This window comes from Curcuma longa, chromosome 14, assembly GCF_044706935.1.
Source record: "Curcuma longa cultivar G26 ecotype Majalengka, Jawa Barat chromosome 14, ITB_CL_G26_1.1, whole genome shotgun sequence".
NCBI classification, from domain to species: domain Eukaryota; kingdom Viridiplantae; phylum Streptophyta; class Magnoliopsida; order Zingiberales; family Zingiberaceae; genus Curcuma; species Curcuma longa.
Window position 1 is genome coordinate 10295532 of NC_133874.1, and position 17285 is coordinate 10312816.

Here is a 17285-nt window from a genome sequence, read left to right on the forward strand (position 1 = left end):
AAAAATTTCACTCCACCTGGCCCACCTGCTGACTAGCACTAAGAAGCTCCAACACCAAAGTACATGAGCAGACGAGTGGAAAAGTCACGTGCTTTCTCCCTTCTTCTGAGAAGCTCCAAAAGTTGTCATCCTTTGTTGTGAGAAGCTTTGAAACCCTCATCCTTCATGTAAGCTCCAAATTGCCATCCTTCACTGAAACCTTCCACTAACTGCAAGGACTAAAAAATAGCATCTGCTAACAGATTATTCCTCTATTGAGATCCAAGACCAGTTAAGCTTCCTATATCGCCTGCTCATTAGGGAGATACCATAGCATGTCATGATTTGCAAGAAATTTTCTCCAACACCAGCATATCTCCTCCAAATAAGTTTCCTCCTACTCTTACTCTTTCCCTTTGCTCTTATTGGAGTAACTAAATAACCATTTTCCGCACAGTGCCCAAGAAGGCACCAAAAAGCTAATCGGTTTACTAGGACTGAAACTCCGGCTTATATTTTGGTACCTTATAATTCATTTACAGAAATGCAAAATTACATTGACACATAATGCTCATAAAGGATCTATTATTTGTTTAACATATGTAACTGACATAAAATTGAAGGAAATAAAATTCAAAATAAAGTAAATACAGAGAAATGAAGATGAAAGTAAAACAGTTGTCAAGATTAACCCTTAAAGCAGCACCAGAATACCAAAGGCAAGGAGATGAATAGAAAGAATTATCAATACCCTAGCATATTCAGGTGCACCTACATTCCTTTTTTTATGGCTTTCTAGCTCCAAATTTACTTGTTGGTTCTTGAAATTCTTATATATTCAGATTTCTTTTTGCATTAGAATGAACCAAAAGATCTTGTATACTCCCATTCTAGTTACTAAAGTAATTATTGTTCTTGCTTGGATACAGAGTATCAAAGTCACTGTTGGACCTGTTCAGGGCAGTTCATTAGATTCACTAGTTGCCACAAACTTAACTATACAGGTTTCAACATTTTCACCTGAGGTAAACCAGATATTCAAGTCATAAGAGTCTTAGTCCTTATCATCAAACTAGATTTTCTCTGCTTTAAACTTTCTTTTCCTTTTTAGCATTCATGTATGTTACCTCGCGGGCGGAGAGGAGCGCAGACGAACAAAGAGGGTGTGGAGAGGAACTGAGAGGGCGGCCAGGCAAGCGCGGTCGGGGGAACCTCGCGGGCGGAGAGGAGTGGAAGGGAAACCTCGCGGGTGGAGAGGGCGGCCAGGCGAGCGCGGTCGGGGAACCTCGCGGGCGGAGAGGAGCGGAAGGGAAACCTCACGGGCGGAGAGGGCGGCCAGGCGAGCGCGGTCGGGGTAACCTCGCAGGCGGAGAGGAGCGGAAGGGAAACCTCGCAGGCGGAGAGGGCGGCCAGGAGGGCGGCCAGGCGAGTGCGAGCGAGCGCGGTCGGGGGAACTCGCGTAACAGAGGGCGGCAGGAAAACCTAGCGTAAAAGAGAGAGAGGGGGTTCGCGAGAAAAAAAATTATCAATTAATCTTTTTTAATAATTTTTTTTAACAGCGTATATCTGCGCGCGCTATTAATGATATTTTTTTAATTCCTTTTAACATCGTATAATTTTTGTACGCTGTAAAAAATAGTATTCACAATGCATTGTTATTTGTGCGCTGTTAATTTTAAAATATAACATATTATCCGCAGCGCACTTATTAGGTGCGCCGTAAAAACTATTATTAACAGCACATTATAATTATGCGCTGTTAATAACGTGCTGCGGAAAGTCAAATTTGTTGTAGTGCACACCAACAATCCCCTCTATTTCCACTTGATTTTCATCCTCCAAAGTATTTAAAATCTGAAAACTGTTCCCTGCATTTTGTCCTTGTGCTTTCTCATATACTTACGCATTGGAATTTCCCTTCTTTGCAATCCATGCCTGCTTATCTCCTCCATTCTTCTTCAACGGCTCATCCCTTGCATCTAAGGGATCATTAGCAATCTCCTTGTATTTTCCTGCAGCATATCTCTGATTTAAAATGACTCGTAGGTCTTCTCCATCTTTAGCAGCATCATCCTTCCCAGCTTTCCATTGGGGTTTTGGTCTATTCCCATTAGCATAGCATTCCTCCTCCGAGTGACCTAAATGAAGGTATTTCATACAGTAATTCGGTACCCTCTCATATATCACTTTTTGCAATCTTTTCTCCTCACTAATACCAATTCAGAATTCTTCTACCTTCGGCTTTAAGAGGTCTATTTCCACACATACCCAAGTCATGGTTAACCTTGAACAATCCGCCGTAGCTTCATCAAGCTTTATAGGGTTTCCCACGATCTTAGCCGCCGAAAACAACCCCCTCTTGTTGAACATATGAATTGGTAAATCTGGAAGTTGAATCCACATAGGGACAACTGAAGATCCTGCCGTGTAAGAAAAATTAGGAGGGCACTTGAAGATCCGAAGAGGAACTCCCCCAATGTACCAAATTCCCCAGGTCCAGATTCTGGCCATGTTTTCGCTTGTTGTTAGATGCATGAAAATGTAATCCGAACGAAGAAATCTGATATTGTAGAAATTAGACAGTCCCAAATTTCTAAATGCTTGAAGAACAATCTGTTGTTTCAGCCTCATACCAGAGAACTTGCCAATCAAAGCAAAATGGAACGGTTCAGCCATATCCGCAACCTCCTCTTCAGTGCTAGAAATCCTGCGGCTTGCCATTGTAGATTGTGGCAAACTTGAAGTCGTCACCCACATCTTCTAGGGTTTTTTTGGAGGCTCGGGGCGAGGTGGGATGAAGCGTCTCCGCGTAGGAAGCGGGGCGAGCCTGATCTGCATCAGTCGCGGCGCGAGGAGCCCCCTGCATCGTCGGAGCATCCATTGAGAGGGGAGGGAAGTGCAAGAAATCTGGCATCGGGGGAACAGGGCCGCCAGCGGCGAGCGCCGCGGGCGGAGCGCGATCGGTGGCCAACGCCCCGTGAAGAATCGCCCAAAAAATGTCTGTCGCGCGCGAGAGAGAGGAGGCGGTGTTTTGGTTTGGTTTGTTTTGGGTTTAGGGTTTAGGGTTTAGGGTTAAGGATTTAGGGTTTAGGGTTTAGGGTTTAGGTTTAGGGTTTAGTGGTTTAGGGTTTACGATTTAGGGTTTAGGGCTTAGGAGTTTAGGATTTAGTTTTTTAGGAGTTTATGGTTTATGGTTTAAGGGTTTAGGGTTTACGTTTTTAGGAGTTTAGGGTTAAAGGGGTTTAGGGTTTAGGTTTAGGATTAAAGGGGTTTAGGGTTTACGGTTTATGATTTTAGGGTTTTAGGATTTACGATTTATGATTTTAGGGTTTTAGGGTTTATCATTTAGTCTAATTAATTCAAACTAAATTATAATAATAAATATTAACATTAAACTAAATACAATTATAACTAAAAACTATTCAAATTTCTAAAATAACTATACTTTTAAATATACCTCAAGCCGATAAACAACGAGTATCTCTCTAATTACTTTCGTCCACGCAAATTGTAAACCTGTACAAACAACACTAAAAAAGTAATCAACATTAAATCCACATCATGTATCATACAACAACATACTTACAACATATATACAACAATAGATACAAAACATACAACCTACAAATTTAATTCCAAGTCATACAACATACAAAATGTTATTCATACAATATGCACAGCCTTATAACATCACACAACCTATGCAATATCTATACAACACAACTTAAGCATGTTCAACTCGAGTTTAAGACTACACCAACACTACATTACCATACAAGCACAACATCAACAGTAGGTAAGAAAGTTTATTACACATCCCACATCAACTAAACAATTTCCATTTTCCATACATATATGTTCATACCATTTCAACAATAACTCGCAACATTTTACAATTTGTAACCGGTTACAACACTTAATCCTATCACAACTGAATCGGAGGTGATCAGTTGCACCACCGGCTAGCAGCCACCAGCTGACGCAGCCAGCGACCAGCGCCGGTTGCGCGTGGCCAGCGGCTACACAGCTAACAACCGCTAGTAGCTGCCAACAACGGCCAACATCGGCCGCGCAGCCAGCGGCCGCGACCCGCAGATGCCAGCGGTCAGCCAGTGGCCGTGACTAGCCCCTGCAGCGGTTTGGCGGCGAAAATAAACCCACCACGCAAGGAAGGAAGAAGGAGGAAAGGAAAGCTTACCACACGCGAGGAGGAAAGATCCGGCCGGCAAAATCACGGTTGGAGGCGCAGGCGAGAAGAAGCTAGGGCAACAACGAGAAAAGAGAAGGAAAAACGTGAGAGGGAACTGTGTTTTTTCAGATCTAGGGTTTAATGGTAAAATTTGGCAATGGAAGATTTTCACCGCCAAATTCGTTGCCAAATTTGAAGACCATATGGTGATTTGAAGACCATTTGATGACGAATAAATTTTTCATCGTAAATTGGCGATGAACAAGATTTTTGTTGCCATTTTGTGATGAATTTTGCAATAATTTTTTTTTGCAATGAAATTAGCGACGAAATTAATATGTTGCTAAATGTGCAATAAATTATTATTCATCGTTAATTTCATTGTAAATTTACTATGAAAGACAGTTTCGTCACAAAATCTGTTATAATTTTGTGACGAAAATAATTCATCGCAAAAATTTATTCTTAAAAACCTATTTTTTTATAGTGTATGGGAACAGTATAATAATTTTGAATGTTAAATTCTCATAATATTATATTTTTAATTAACTGTCATTGTCTATTTTATATTAGTAATATATTTTATTCAAATTGTGTGTGATTTTATAATATTTTTAAAATATATTTATGTTTAAATAATTATGTAATAAATATTAAAAATAAAAATTATAATAATTATAAATATGAAAAATTAACTTATAAAATATAAATGAAATATTAATTTTAAATATAATAATTATCATAAATTAATTATTAAATTAAAATATATGTCGATAATTAAATTATGAATAAATAAATAAGAATAAATAGAATATTCTAAGAAATATTCCTTTTTGGTGTGAAATGATGTGAGTGGGTTGGAGCTAAAATAATGTTTGGTGTTAAAATTGTACCATTTTAGTATGAAAATGACACTAAATTTGATGATGTGAGTTGGAGATGGTCTTACAATAATTACAAAATCGTAACTGCTATAATAACAATTATGATTTTGTAATTGTTATAATGCATACTTATTCTATTTACATTATAATAATTATGAAATCATAATTATTACAATATGAATTTTTACCATTCATATTATAATAATTATGAAATTATAATTATTACAATTGTTATTGTAGTTACGAAATTGTAACTGTTATAATGTATTTTATTTATTTATAATTTAGATAAGAGATAATAATATTTGATAATATTTGATGATAATCGATGAATTATAACTGAACAGTAAGATAAAATATTTTTTTAATAAAAAAATAATATGAATAGCTTTTTGATGATTTAAAAAAATATCATTTTGATTTTTGTCCTTTCCATTTACCTATTTTTCTTTGCAAATTGCATTGGCCACTTAGTTTAGGCAATCTTGTAACGGTGGCACCGATAGATCCACTATGTCTATAGCCAAAACACATCATCGGCACTCAGCAGAGAGAGAGAGAGAGAGAGAGGAGGCATCATCATGCTCTCAGTTTCTGCCCATTTCTGCTCTCGTCCCTCCTCCTCCTCCCATGCCGCCGCCTCCACTCCCCCACGAAGGTCGATTAGTTGTACTGCTACCAAGGCCGCGTCTCGCCGTCCTCCGCTCACACCCTCCTCAGCTATTCCTTTAGCCGCCTCCGTTTCTATTCTCTTATGGACCAGTCCAGGTACAAACAGCTTATAAATAACAACCCATCTTTGATTTTTTTTTTTCATCTGCGTTGTTATTCTGAATCTACACAGATTATAGTCGCTTTCCCCCCAAAAGCGATTCCTTTCGAGTTTTCATTTCTAAGATTAGTCAAGAAATTTGTAGTTTGCCTTCGAACCACGGTGAGTTCATTGCTACCTGCCTGAGTTACTTCCTCGACCGAGTTAAAGTGAACATTCCATATATTCTTCAGTGCCGTGGAATAGTTCGATAAAATGGCTCATCCATTTTGCTCAATAGTTTCTTCTCACAATTTGGGTAGTTTTTAGTCGAATGGAGGTTCGCAACCTTTTTCTATTCCGTTATCCACCTTCTGTCTTAATATTTAGAATTTTGGTTGATTTTTCTGACAGTTTATTTAAGATTTTGCCTACCTGATCTACGGGTTAGTTTCCTGACTAGTTCTTGTTTTTCTGAACATAAACTGTTGAATTGGAATACCACTATTGATCTGCCAGACAAAGGTTAAATGGTCTTTTTTGCTACAACATCCTGACTTGAGTAGCTTAGTGAGAGAACTTTTCGAACCAAATTCAAATTCAAGAACTTTGTTTGAGATCATAAATATACTTTTAAAATTTGCATATTTTTAGTCTCCCTTGAGTAACATAACTTCAAAGTTACTTCATATAAACTTCTTCATAAAGGTTACCGTACAATAAGAAGGATTTTTGACATTCATTTGAAATATTTACCAACTTTGTTTTACTATCAACAAACAAATTCAGACTGAATTGAGATGAGCAACAGATGAAATATCTTGAAATAATCAACCTTATAAGTTTGCTAGGACAATACTTAACTGAGTGAATATTTATCAACAAGATATAGGACATAAAAAACACAGCTAATGTTTTGACTTATCATTTTAGGCAAAATATTTCGTGTTTTCATTCTAATTGAATTAAAGCAAACTAAATTTGGGCAAGATCTTACTTTAACTATTTGCACTGAGTTTACATTGGACAATATTTAGCTAGTACGAACATTTTTAGAATAATTAAATGTTTGCGCTGCATGTGTTGGTACCAGTTAATTAGTTGAAAATAAATATAAATATCAATTACTTATATTTGAATAAATAAAAATAATACTATTATTTTCAACTAGAGTTTCAACTAAAAGTATTCTTGCCAATCATTAATAGCAGTAGATATCTAATCATAAAACAATACTCATTAAACATAATAAAAACAGTAATGTAATAGAATTCATATTTGCAAAAGCGTAAAAGTGTTTTTCTCTTAATAAAAAAGGACTAACCAAATAGGGACATCGAATTATAAAAATGCACATAATAAGAAGCATCATGCATCATGAGAATATCAATAAAATAATATTTATGAAGATTTATAAATATTATGCTTTAGAAAAAAAAATTAGGAAAAAAATGCTCTATAATATTTCTTAATTTTATAAACATTACTGATAGAGAAATATTAGTGGAAAATTTGATTTATTAGAGATCTTATTTAAATACTAATAATTAATAATAATAATAATATAGTGTGCTGCTAGTAAGGACTTGGAGCTTGGTTATCTTAAATGCAAAGTTAAAGAAATTCACCTATAGTATGACTAGATTACCTTTTACTAACCGGTGCAATGATAAATAAGATTTACATAAATATATTTTATTTATTTTTATCCTTAGCACCTAGAGCTTAATGGGTGCAATTATACTGCAAAACTCTATTTGAGCTTAGAGAGGAGAGCTCAGAGAATTGAGCCTCCTTATAGCCGATGACGTTTACTTGTAGGACTCACCTGCCTAAGAGGTCAACCCTTAGAGGTGCCAATGTGCCGACTCGATCCGAGAGGTTGACCTTTTAGCCCGAGGTCTTTGAACAGGTAACCGGTATGCTAATCTCAGGAGTAGAGCAATGTGGGTATGGTCCACTAACTTGGAGTGAGGTTATTATCAATGGTAAAATAATTATGAGTTGATGAGATTAAGAATCCTCTAGGTGGGACAATAATTTTGCTACCTAAAAATATTGATATTGGTGCTTCAAAATTTTGGGATTTGTAAGAATAGGATGGTATATAGTCAGGTTACATTTTGAGGGCATCTACTAAAGCACATCTTGTACTTCTTTAAAAGTAGAGAGAAACATTGTCGACCGATGATGCTCTATTTTGGTTCCATACTATTGAGAACTAATGTAAAAATAGTAATGTCTAAAATCTGTCACTCTAAGAAGGATGATTCTTTGTCATCTAGAGGTGGAGATGTGAGATATGGAATTTAATGTATGTTCTGATGGCGCTATTGGGTTTAGGATTGTTGATAGAAGAGCCATTTGGATAAGAAGACAGTGAGAACAAATGGATTTACAAATGCTAGACAAACACGATAGTAGAAATGATATCGGGATTGAGTTTTATATAATAGAAAATAAAAAATAGGAAAAAGGGAAATAAAAAACTGATTTTGGAAGAAAGAAGAGGGTTTGGTTTATCAATAGAGGAGACTCAATCTTTTGGGTTCTAGCTTGGTGGGGTGGGTTGTATAGCAGAGATTCAGTCCACACGAGAATGCAAGGAGAGGGAGGGCCTCAGTCAAGAATAGAGGGAGGGGAATCAGCTCGGTCCACATGAGACTGGACAGGAGTGGCTTGACTTGCATGAGAATGGAGCAATTGACTCAGATAGTTGGTTGGCCGTGAGGATTCAATCTTCCCAAGAACAACAGCATGGAGGGAGGAGAGTGGGTAGTGCAATCACATCCATATGATATTGGCTGTGCACGATCATATGAGGAGTTGATCTATGCACTTGAGAGGAGTCTACGAGAGAGCAGAAGGAATCAAGTTGTGCTCAAGAGATTGAGTGTGCAAGATTTGAAAAGGAATCATGCTTTGAAGTTGATCGGGAGAAGACAAGAATAGTAGTCATGTGTGTCCAGGATGCTCAAGAGAAGCTGGAAATAGGATGGAGTGGTGTTCCTTGGTGCAAGAAGGAAAGGGAGGAATGTAATAAGGAGGCGAAGAGCATGATGGAGAAGAATAAGGGAGAAGAGGTGAGCAGGTTGTGCAGCGAGAGGAGGGGGGAAGAACGGAGTTGGATAGGCTCCGATACACAGTTAAAACATGGAATATAACCCTTGTTTACGCAGATTTTAAGAATAATTAACTAATCTAAAGCCTAGGGAACTAGAGTAGGTAAAATACAAGACTCAGATATATGTGTCCATTCTATTTAACACTTCCTAAAAATTATTTACTTAAATTGTTTGTAGATCTCATTTTAATCTATGGATTCTTTCTCCACTGTTACTGAGAACTGGCCTTATTTGACATTGTGATAATAAGCTCATTTTGTTAGTTCTGTTGCATTAAAAATAAATAAGTATTTTGTCCTAGAAAGCAGTAAATTACAATAACAATAAATCAAAAGAGAAAGGTTGAAAGTGAATGAACCTGGCAAATAATTTGTATCCTAATGCAGGACATTAGCCTTTCCCATAAGATAATCCAAATCTATACCCTAAATGAAACCAGTTATGATGTCTTTGCCAGAAGCAAATAGTTAGACACACTAATTTAATTCGCAAAACCTCTAAACAAGTTGATCAAGAGAGAGCCAAAAAAATCTTTTCAATATTTAAAGCAAGTGGTCAAACCCTTCTTAAATGGATTAGTCACTGAAACCGAGTCAAATTTAAAAGATAAGATTTGACTTCACAAAGTTGGATTGGGATAAATTCTGATAGGTATAGATTGTGATGATCAACCCTGTCCAACTGAATAAACATGTTCAGTCCGTCTGTTCCGTGGCTTATTCTCAGTGTGTATCTTGACCACTGATCATCCATCACTCAGATAAAAACAGATAATCAATACATAGTTAATGCTTGTTCCTTATAAAAGAAATACATAATAATGATTATATTAATAATAATAACAACAACAACGATAAGAATGAAATCAGGAACAAAAATAAATAAAATATTAACTTTGGAATTAATCCCAAGTGCTTAATTCAAGAATCAAGATAATTAAATGTGATTATAATTATGTAAGTTCATTAGTGAGTCTACCCCCGAGAGCCCACATGACTCTTGAAAACCTTTCAAGGGGTTAAAAAGCAAGGCTATCAAATGGGAGAGAGGAGGATAGGAAACCATCAATTGAAATGGGAGACTAAAGGTAAAGGGTACTTTTAGGTACCCTCTTCTCTAACTCATTCTTTGTGTCGCTTCAATCTATTCCATCCTATCCCTATGGCATTGCTGATCCTGCAGGTAAAAATACAAAATTAGCCCCAATGCCACTCACTAGGCTTTTGGAACTTTTGCCTTGTAGAACTTGTCCCTGGATCAAATTAAGTTGACTAATTGTACTTGTTAGCACCAGCTTGATGAATGTGTGGATTGACTGAGTCTCTGATATGTATATTTTGCCAAATAATCAAGTCTTAAGAACCTAATCCATCTATATTCCATCTATTTAGGTTGAAATAGCATGCAAATGGTTCTTGTATATGGGAATTATGTTAACATTTGTGTATTGCAGTGAATGCTGGAATTCTATCAGGTTTCTCAGGCTTGGAGTCAGTGCCCGGACCTCAGCTACCTCAGATTGATTTCCTTAAGCAGTGGAATGGTTTGGTTCTTTTGTCTTCTATATAGCATGTACTCTTCTATCCTTTGTCTTTACCGTCACTCGTCGTATGTTCTTTGGAATTTGAAGATGAGAATCAAAAGAAGTATGCCGAGAATGATGCAAGATTCAGGTCATCTTCTGTGCTTAAAGAGCTTTTAGAGAAGTCCAAACTGAACAAGGAAAGGTAGCATGCCATTTTGCAAGTTGTAACTGAACTTCTCATTCAGTGAAAATTGTAGCAAGTTCAAGTTCATTGATTTCGACAAGTGTGGGGATGTTTGCAGGAACCAAAGAAAAACTCAAGATAAATATTGCCTGCGAGGTGCGGAATGGGGTGTTGGAGATTGCTCTACACAAGGAATGACAGAAGAAGAAAGGGACGAGTTTGTTTCGATGTTGAAAAAGAGGGCTGGGGGAGACTAAGTAGCAATCACCTATCTACATCTTTGAAAATTAGCAAAATTTTTTTGGTGAGTTCTCCCTCCTTGAATTGATGATCATTTGTCATATATTTTAAGTGAAATATTAGATTCGATTTCCTCTCAATGGAAAGTTTACAATGAAGTGAAAAACATTGTCACAAGGTTTCAATTTGTTAAAGTAAAAAAAAAAAAATAAAATTCATTCGTTCATGGGGATTGAAATTCATTTATGTAATTGATAATACATCTCTAAAGATGGTGAAGGAAGGACTTAGCAGAAGAGTTAGAAGATTTTTATTTGAAAATCATCCAGTAGAATTGCCCTTTTTACTCATCATATAAAATCAAATGACACTAGGATAGTTGTTCGCCACCCTAATGGTCCTACACAGTCGGCTTTACGATCATATATAAAGAGGTAAATTGAAAAGTTGCAGTTGACCATGACAGAAGAAGGTATTATTTCAGCAAAAATTCATTGAAATTTAACTTTTGTCTATTTCAATAAATTTATTCTATTTTAGCCAACTCAATTATGCTTTGAGGGTTTCATTTTGCTACTCAAGAAATGAATCAAGGAATATAATGTATATATATATAATGCACTAAATATTGGATAGATAATAATTAGTCTATCTAAAAATAATAATTAGTATTTTTATATTGTTAATTTTCATGTTATAATTGAAAACAAAATTGACAACTTTTAATAACGTGTCAAATAATGATTTAGGATACATGGTTTAAAAGGAAATTTTGATATAATATTGCTAGGTAGTTTTTTTTTTTCAATGTTTGTCGTATCTTGAACCTTTATATGCAAGATAGATTTAGAGTAATTAATGAAAATGTTGCACAAATTAAAAATACAATTAGCTTTGTGTAGTCATATATTTTTTTTAAAAAAAATATCAAAATAATATCTCATCTATAATTTGATATTTGAAATATCCCTTTCAAAAGTATTATAGAAGTGAAAATATTAAATATAAAAAATAAAGAGTGTATAATTAAATATTATAAAAATTTGGAATTAAAAAATTCATAACACTTGCCATTATAAATATATATAATCATCTATCATTACCACATAAGTTTAGTTATGCTACAAAAGCCAAGACATAATGAATGGACAAATAGTTAGATGTATTAGATTGGTGAAAAAAGTATGAATTTATGTACCTTATTTAACAATAATTTTCAAGCATACAATATTAATAGCATTCAAATCAAATCTTGTTTTATTTTAATACAAGTAATAAAAGGAGAAGGAGAGAGTCATTTGAAGGAGATTGCAATAGAGATATGCATATACTTGAAGAATTAATTAGATGTAGAGAAAGGCCTATAAGATCAATGTGGAATTTTGAAATCAAACTCAAATCTTGATAAAATTAGTCCAAGTAATACAACAAAATAAAAGCCAACTATATCCCACCTTCACCATAGCTTCATCTCAATTAAGCAAGTATAAGGTAAGTAAAACTACTTTTTCTAATCCTTGTACAAGATACAAAGATAATCTACATGAAAGATCAAAAAATCTAATTTAAATCACAAACATAAATATTCTTTCCATTTTTCATATAATGCACATGTATATAAAATATATACCCCCTCGATACAATGCAGCGGTAAGAGGCACGATGGATAACCCATGCATCGAGGTTCGATTCTTATATACTGTAAATTTTATGCTCGCAGTCCTTGAACTACTAAGACAGTTGAGCTGCTATGTCAAGAGCTACTTGCCCTTCCAAATTTATTCGATGGATGAAGCATAGGGGAAAGACTGCCCACCTCTAAGACTTGTTGGATCCAAGACCCATATACACCTAGGTCAACAAAAAAAATGTAAATAAAATATACCTATTTATATTATATTATTTTGATTGTATTAAATTATATTGTACTCACTCGTAACAGAGTCAGTTGGTTACTCGTTGACTCAATTACACGGGTCTAAATTGGAATCGGCCTCGACTAGGGCTAGGTCGGTCCAAGGCCTAAATTAATCATTCAAATTGTTGGTTCAACGATTTTTTTTTTAATTTTTGAACCGTCGACAGTTCACTGGCAATTTTGACTATGGAAATTGACAGTGGCGATCGTGTGGGGCCACTAAGACAAGGAGTAGCGGATTCCACCTTTTGCTACAATAACTTGTCATTGAATCGATAATTCCTGAATAATAAGTCATTTGGATAGATAACTTTCCTGAATAGTTGAAAAATATTTATTAGCTTATAGAATTTTTGATAAAGCATACACAATGCTTATAATATCTCTAAAATATTTTCAATATCATTTGATAATGCTAGTTCTAATACTGTAACTATTGAAGAATTTAAATTTATATGTCAACCTACTATTGGTAGTTTTTTTCATATTCATTGTATATGTTATATTTTAAATTTATATATTTTAGAAAATCAAATTAAGTTAATTAAAATTGTCATTTGTTATTTATGGTGACATTCCACTCTAATGAAATAATGAATTATATTTTTTAAGATTAATGAAATGAGACTTAAAAAAGTTTTGAAATTTAATATATCTATTATTACAAAATTTATTTTAACATAAAAATTATTATATTTATTATTTTACTCAAAATACTAATAATACTAATAGATATTTATTTTCACACTAATGAAATATATATAGTAGTATTTGTGAAATTTTAAAAGTATTTAATAATACAATCGAATAATTTTTTGATATTTATTATCTTACTTCTCATTTAGTTTTGGTGAATTTTTATAACATAATTTTAATTTAAATGAATATAGTACGAATGAATGTTTATCTTCCTTATGTATTAGCAATGAAAATACAATGGAAAAATATTTTTATTAATTTTTGATATCTATTTAATTGTATTTGCTTGATACCCTAGACATAAATTAGATATTTTATACAAAATATTAATTCTATATTATGATACTTTAATTTGAGATTCTTCATCCTCTTAATATTATATAGAATAATAGAAATAATTTATCTAAAATTTATAAAGATTATAATTTAAAATATGAATTAGAAACTAATATATTTAAAATATAAAATATTAGTACAAATAGTAATTTAAAATTTATAAAAGTATAATTTTTATTAAAGAACAAATGAAACGTCGATGATGATATCAAAGTTCCAGATAAAAAATGAATTATTTTATGATTTCTTTTAATTTTAGTAAAATAGCTAATGAATCAGATTTCAATATTCTACATTGATGATCATTGCAGACTCAAAATTTTCCTATCTTCTCCATCATCATAAAAGAAAATTCTAATTTATCTAATGTTAATCGTTATTGTAGACATTTATTTACGGAGGTAATATATTAAATTAACATCAATTTCTTTATCTTTTAATTTTTAAAAAATGTAAATATTACTTCATGATTGAATGAGAATCAATAAAAATATAAATAATGCAACTTCGCTGATAAAATAAAATATTTTAATATCAGAAAGAACAAACACTATGAAAGTGAAAAATAAAAATGAGTAATAATACTAAAAAAATGATCGATTTGATGATTTCAAATTGTTAAACTGTCGATTTCAAATTATGATACCGTCAATTCTGAGCCGGGAATCAACGATTTTAAACCGTTAAATAGACAATTTCAAATCAGGTATTATTAATTCTGAGTCAGGCCGATCAGCCAGTTTACGACATCAGATCGTGACACCGACACTGAATCAAGTGAAGCCAAATGGAATTTAAAACCTAATATTGGAAAAGCCAAGCAAATTTAAAATTAAATCGGACCAAACCAATTGCGGTTGGTCCATCTCGCGGCTCATGATCAGCGTCACTCCGATCATCGAAACGGTCGCTTCCTCCGCCTCCGCCTCGGTTGACGGACGAACAAAAGTGTGCCGTCCCCTTCGCATCTCGTGTCTCGATTCCCCTTTTCCGCCTCTTCACGCCATTCTCCCTCCCTCTCTTTCTTCTCCTCGTCTGACCTCTCCGTTGCCGCACACAGCTAACGCAAGAGCCCGGGGGCGAGAAGACGCGCAAGAAGGGAGATCTCCTTCGCAATGCAATGGATGCCGTCGGCGGAGGCGGCGAAGTGGTAGGAGAGGCGAGGAGGAGGAGGGCGTCGCCGCCGATGAGCGCTCTCGATATCTTGCGCGAGACCGTGCGGATCCTCCGCGCCTATCCGTCCCCTTTCATGACCGCCCTCGCGCTCCTCATTTGCCCCGTCTCGGCCGCGCTCCTCTCCGGCGCCCTCGCCCCGCGTGCCGCCACCGCGGCCCTCTCCAGCCGCCTCGCTCGACTCTCCGTCGCCAGCGGCCTCCCGCCGCTCCGCTCCCTCCTCCAGCTCTGCCGCCACCTCGCCGCATCCGTTCTCTCTGCCGCCGCCTGCTTCCCGCTCCTCGCCACCGCCCTCCTCCTCGCTCGCGCCTCCATTGCCTACTCCGTCGCCTGTTGCTACGCCGGTAAGAAGTCTTTCCAATCTGAATTCTTTGCGGTCGTGCGACGGATCTGGCCCCGCCTCCTCTCCACCTACCTCTGTGTCTGCGCAGCCATCTCTGCTTGCATCTCGCTCTTCATTGCCCTCATCCTGCTTGTCTGCAATGTGTTCGCTCGAATGGGTTACCCGCCCGAAATCGTCGTCTACCCCGCCTTGTTCACGGTGCTCATCTTCTCGATGGTTTACGCCCACACCATCATTGTCTGCAACCTCGCGAGCGTGATCTCTGTCCTGGAAGAGGTCTCTGGGCTGCAAGCGTTGTTCAGATCGGTGCAGGTAATCAGGGGGCAGACGCAGGCGGGACTGCTCATATTCCTTGGGTCGACTATTGGGATGGCTTTTGTGGAAGGGCTATTTGAGCATAGAGTGAAAACACTGAGCTATGGGGATGGTTCATCACGACTGTGGGAGGGACCTCTTCTGGTCTTCATGTATTCATTTGTTGTATTAGTAGATTCCATGATGAGTGCAGTGTTCTATTTTACCTGTAGATCATCTATCGTAGAAGAAATGGGTGAGGATGTCAAGTTGCTTGAAGGAACTATTTCTGCCCAAGTATTGGATACTTGATAAGCAGAACTGGTTCACATGATAACTTTTCTTGGAGTCAGTTTCATCAGAGGATGCATACAGAGGGAAAGAGATATTTTCTCTGACTAGCTAACGAATGCTCACCAATTTTTCTGGTGAATCAGAGAATCTTCTTCAGAATGTTTCCATGTCAAAAATTGCCATAAACCAAAGATCGCCATTTGATGAGGCAATGCAACCTTGATACTTCATATTCTGTGCCTCCCTAATTGTTCAGATATATAACCAAGTGAGATCCATAGTGTATCATGTAAATCTTACATATCATTATTTAGTTTTGTGTTCAAGAATAACTTTGTCTCAATGGCGTCCTTTGCACAGTATTATACATTTGATTGTAGTGGATTTTCAAAATACCTGTTGTGTCACTCTCTCTGAGTGTTTGCATATCATTAACTCTCAATTTCAAACTTGATCAGTTATGAAATTGTCCTTGTGCTCATTCTGCCAGATGTGAAAGATCTAATTTTGCTACATAGGAATCTTGTCATAGGTTTACATAGCATAATTTTCTTCCACAGTATAAGATTTTACAATTAGTGGATCCTTGTGAAAATACTGATATTGATGCATGCCTTGAGTTATGTAACCAGTGTCCAAGGTTGTCAGCTGGAAAATTTTGATCAGAAAAATGATAGGTATTTATCTTATCTTCATGACTTTTTGATTGCATTTCTTGGAAAATTCACATTTTACTTCTCAGGTTACTCTTGCAAATCTCTTCTCCATGCTAACTTGAAGATGCTTCATACACTTCAATTCATGCTCAATGAATGTGAGTAAACTTTTCTCTGCCTTTTCCACAATTTGATTTACTGAAGGCGTCATATGTCATATTATCTTATTATGTAAAATTCTTTGTCTTTACTTGGAATTAGGCTCTTATAGCTGACCATAGTTAGCTGGGAATAATAAGGCTTGTTGTACTGTAGCTCTAACTTTGATGAGGTAATTCTTTACATCTCTCGAAGGGTGTCTTGAAGGCATGCCACCTTATTGTGCGCTTATAAGGGAATGACACTCCATATCTGTAGTTAAATGTTGAATTAAAGCCCTCTCACACCCCTGCTGGTGAGCAAAAAAGTTTATCCATGGTTATTTTTTGCACATAATGCGGGACCTGCGAAGAAGTGGGATCCATTTTATTTTGCGATTTCTTGAAAGGCATCTTAATGGTTTGAAGTTATCTGATCCTTGTATGGGCACTAAGCCTCTCCTCATTCCTAGCTTGTGTGAGAGTAAAATCTTCCCTATAGGAACCCATCCATAGGTTGCTAAAAGCCATTGTACTTCTCTGATAACTTGCTCTTTC

At 35.9% G+C, this 17285-nt stretch overlaps 2 protein-coding genes and 1 pseudogene across 3 annotated transcripts; 2 read left to right on the forward strand and 1 right to left on the reverse strand.

Annotated features, from left to right (window-relative positions):
- Positions 1 to 934: 934 nt before the first annotated feature.
- Positions 935 to 2893, reverse strand: LOC141844877 (uncharacterized; annotated as a pseudogene).
- A 2713-nt stretch (positions 2894 to 5606) lies between these two features.
- LOC141845607 (uncharacterized) lies at positions 5607 to 11017 on the forward strand. The gene is made up of 4 exons (XM_074733669.1): positions 5607 to 5820; positions 10382 to 10471; positions 10559 to 10655; positions 10756 to 11017. Exons 1-4 carry the CDS (start codon positions 5634 to 5636, stop codon positions 10892 to 10894), a joined length of 513 nt encoding a protein of 170 aa, XP_074589770.1. The 5' UTR covers positions 5607 to 5633; the 3' UTR covers positions 10895 to 11017.
- Positions 11018 to 14725: 3708 nt separating this feature from the next.
- Positions 14726 to 16313, forward strand: LOC141845617 (uncharacterized). 2 transcript variants are annotated; one of them, XM_074733678.1, is made up of 2 exons: positions 14726 to 15347; positions 15435 to 16313. In XM_074733678.1, the coding sequence occupies exons 1-2, from the start codon at positions 14951 to 14953 to the stop codon at positions 15950 to 15952; spliced, it is 915 nt and encodes a 304-aa protein (XP_074589779.1). In that variant the 5' UTR covers positions 14726 to 14950; the 3' UTR covers positions 15953 to 16313. The 2 variants fall into 2 exon arrangements, with proteins under 2 accessions (XP_074589779.1, XP_074589778.1); XM_074733677.1 differs by having other exon boundaries at positions 14726 to 16313.
- Positions 16314 to 17285: the final 972 nt, after the last annotated feature.

What these genes read in the sequence shown, in the direction of transcription:
- LOC141845607 (XM_074733669.1), top strand. Translation starts at nt 5,634, where the DNA reads ATGCTCTCAGTTTCTGCCCATTTCTGCTCTCGTCCCTCCTCCTCCTCC. An exon ending in TCTCTTATGGACCAGTCCAG is followed by an intron (nt 5,821 to 10,381) that starts GTACAAACAGCT and finishes TGTGTATTGCAG; the next exon opens with TGAATGCTGGAATTCTATCA. An exon ending in TCCAAACTGAACAAGGAAAG is followed by an intron (nt 10,656 to 10,755) that starts GTAGCATGCCAT and finishes GGATGTTTGCAG; the next exon opens with GAACCAAAGAAAAACTCAAG.
- LOC141845617 (XM_074733677.1), top strand. Translation starts at nt 14,951, where the DNA reads ATGGATGCCGTCGGCGGAGGCGGCGAAGTGGTAGGAGAGGCGAGGAGG.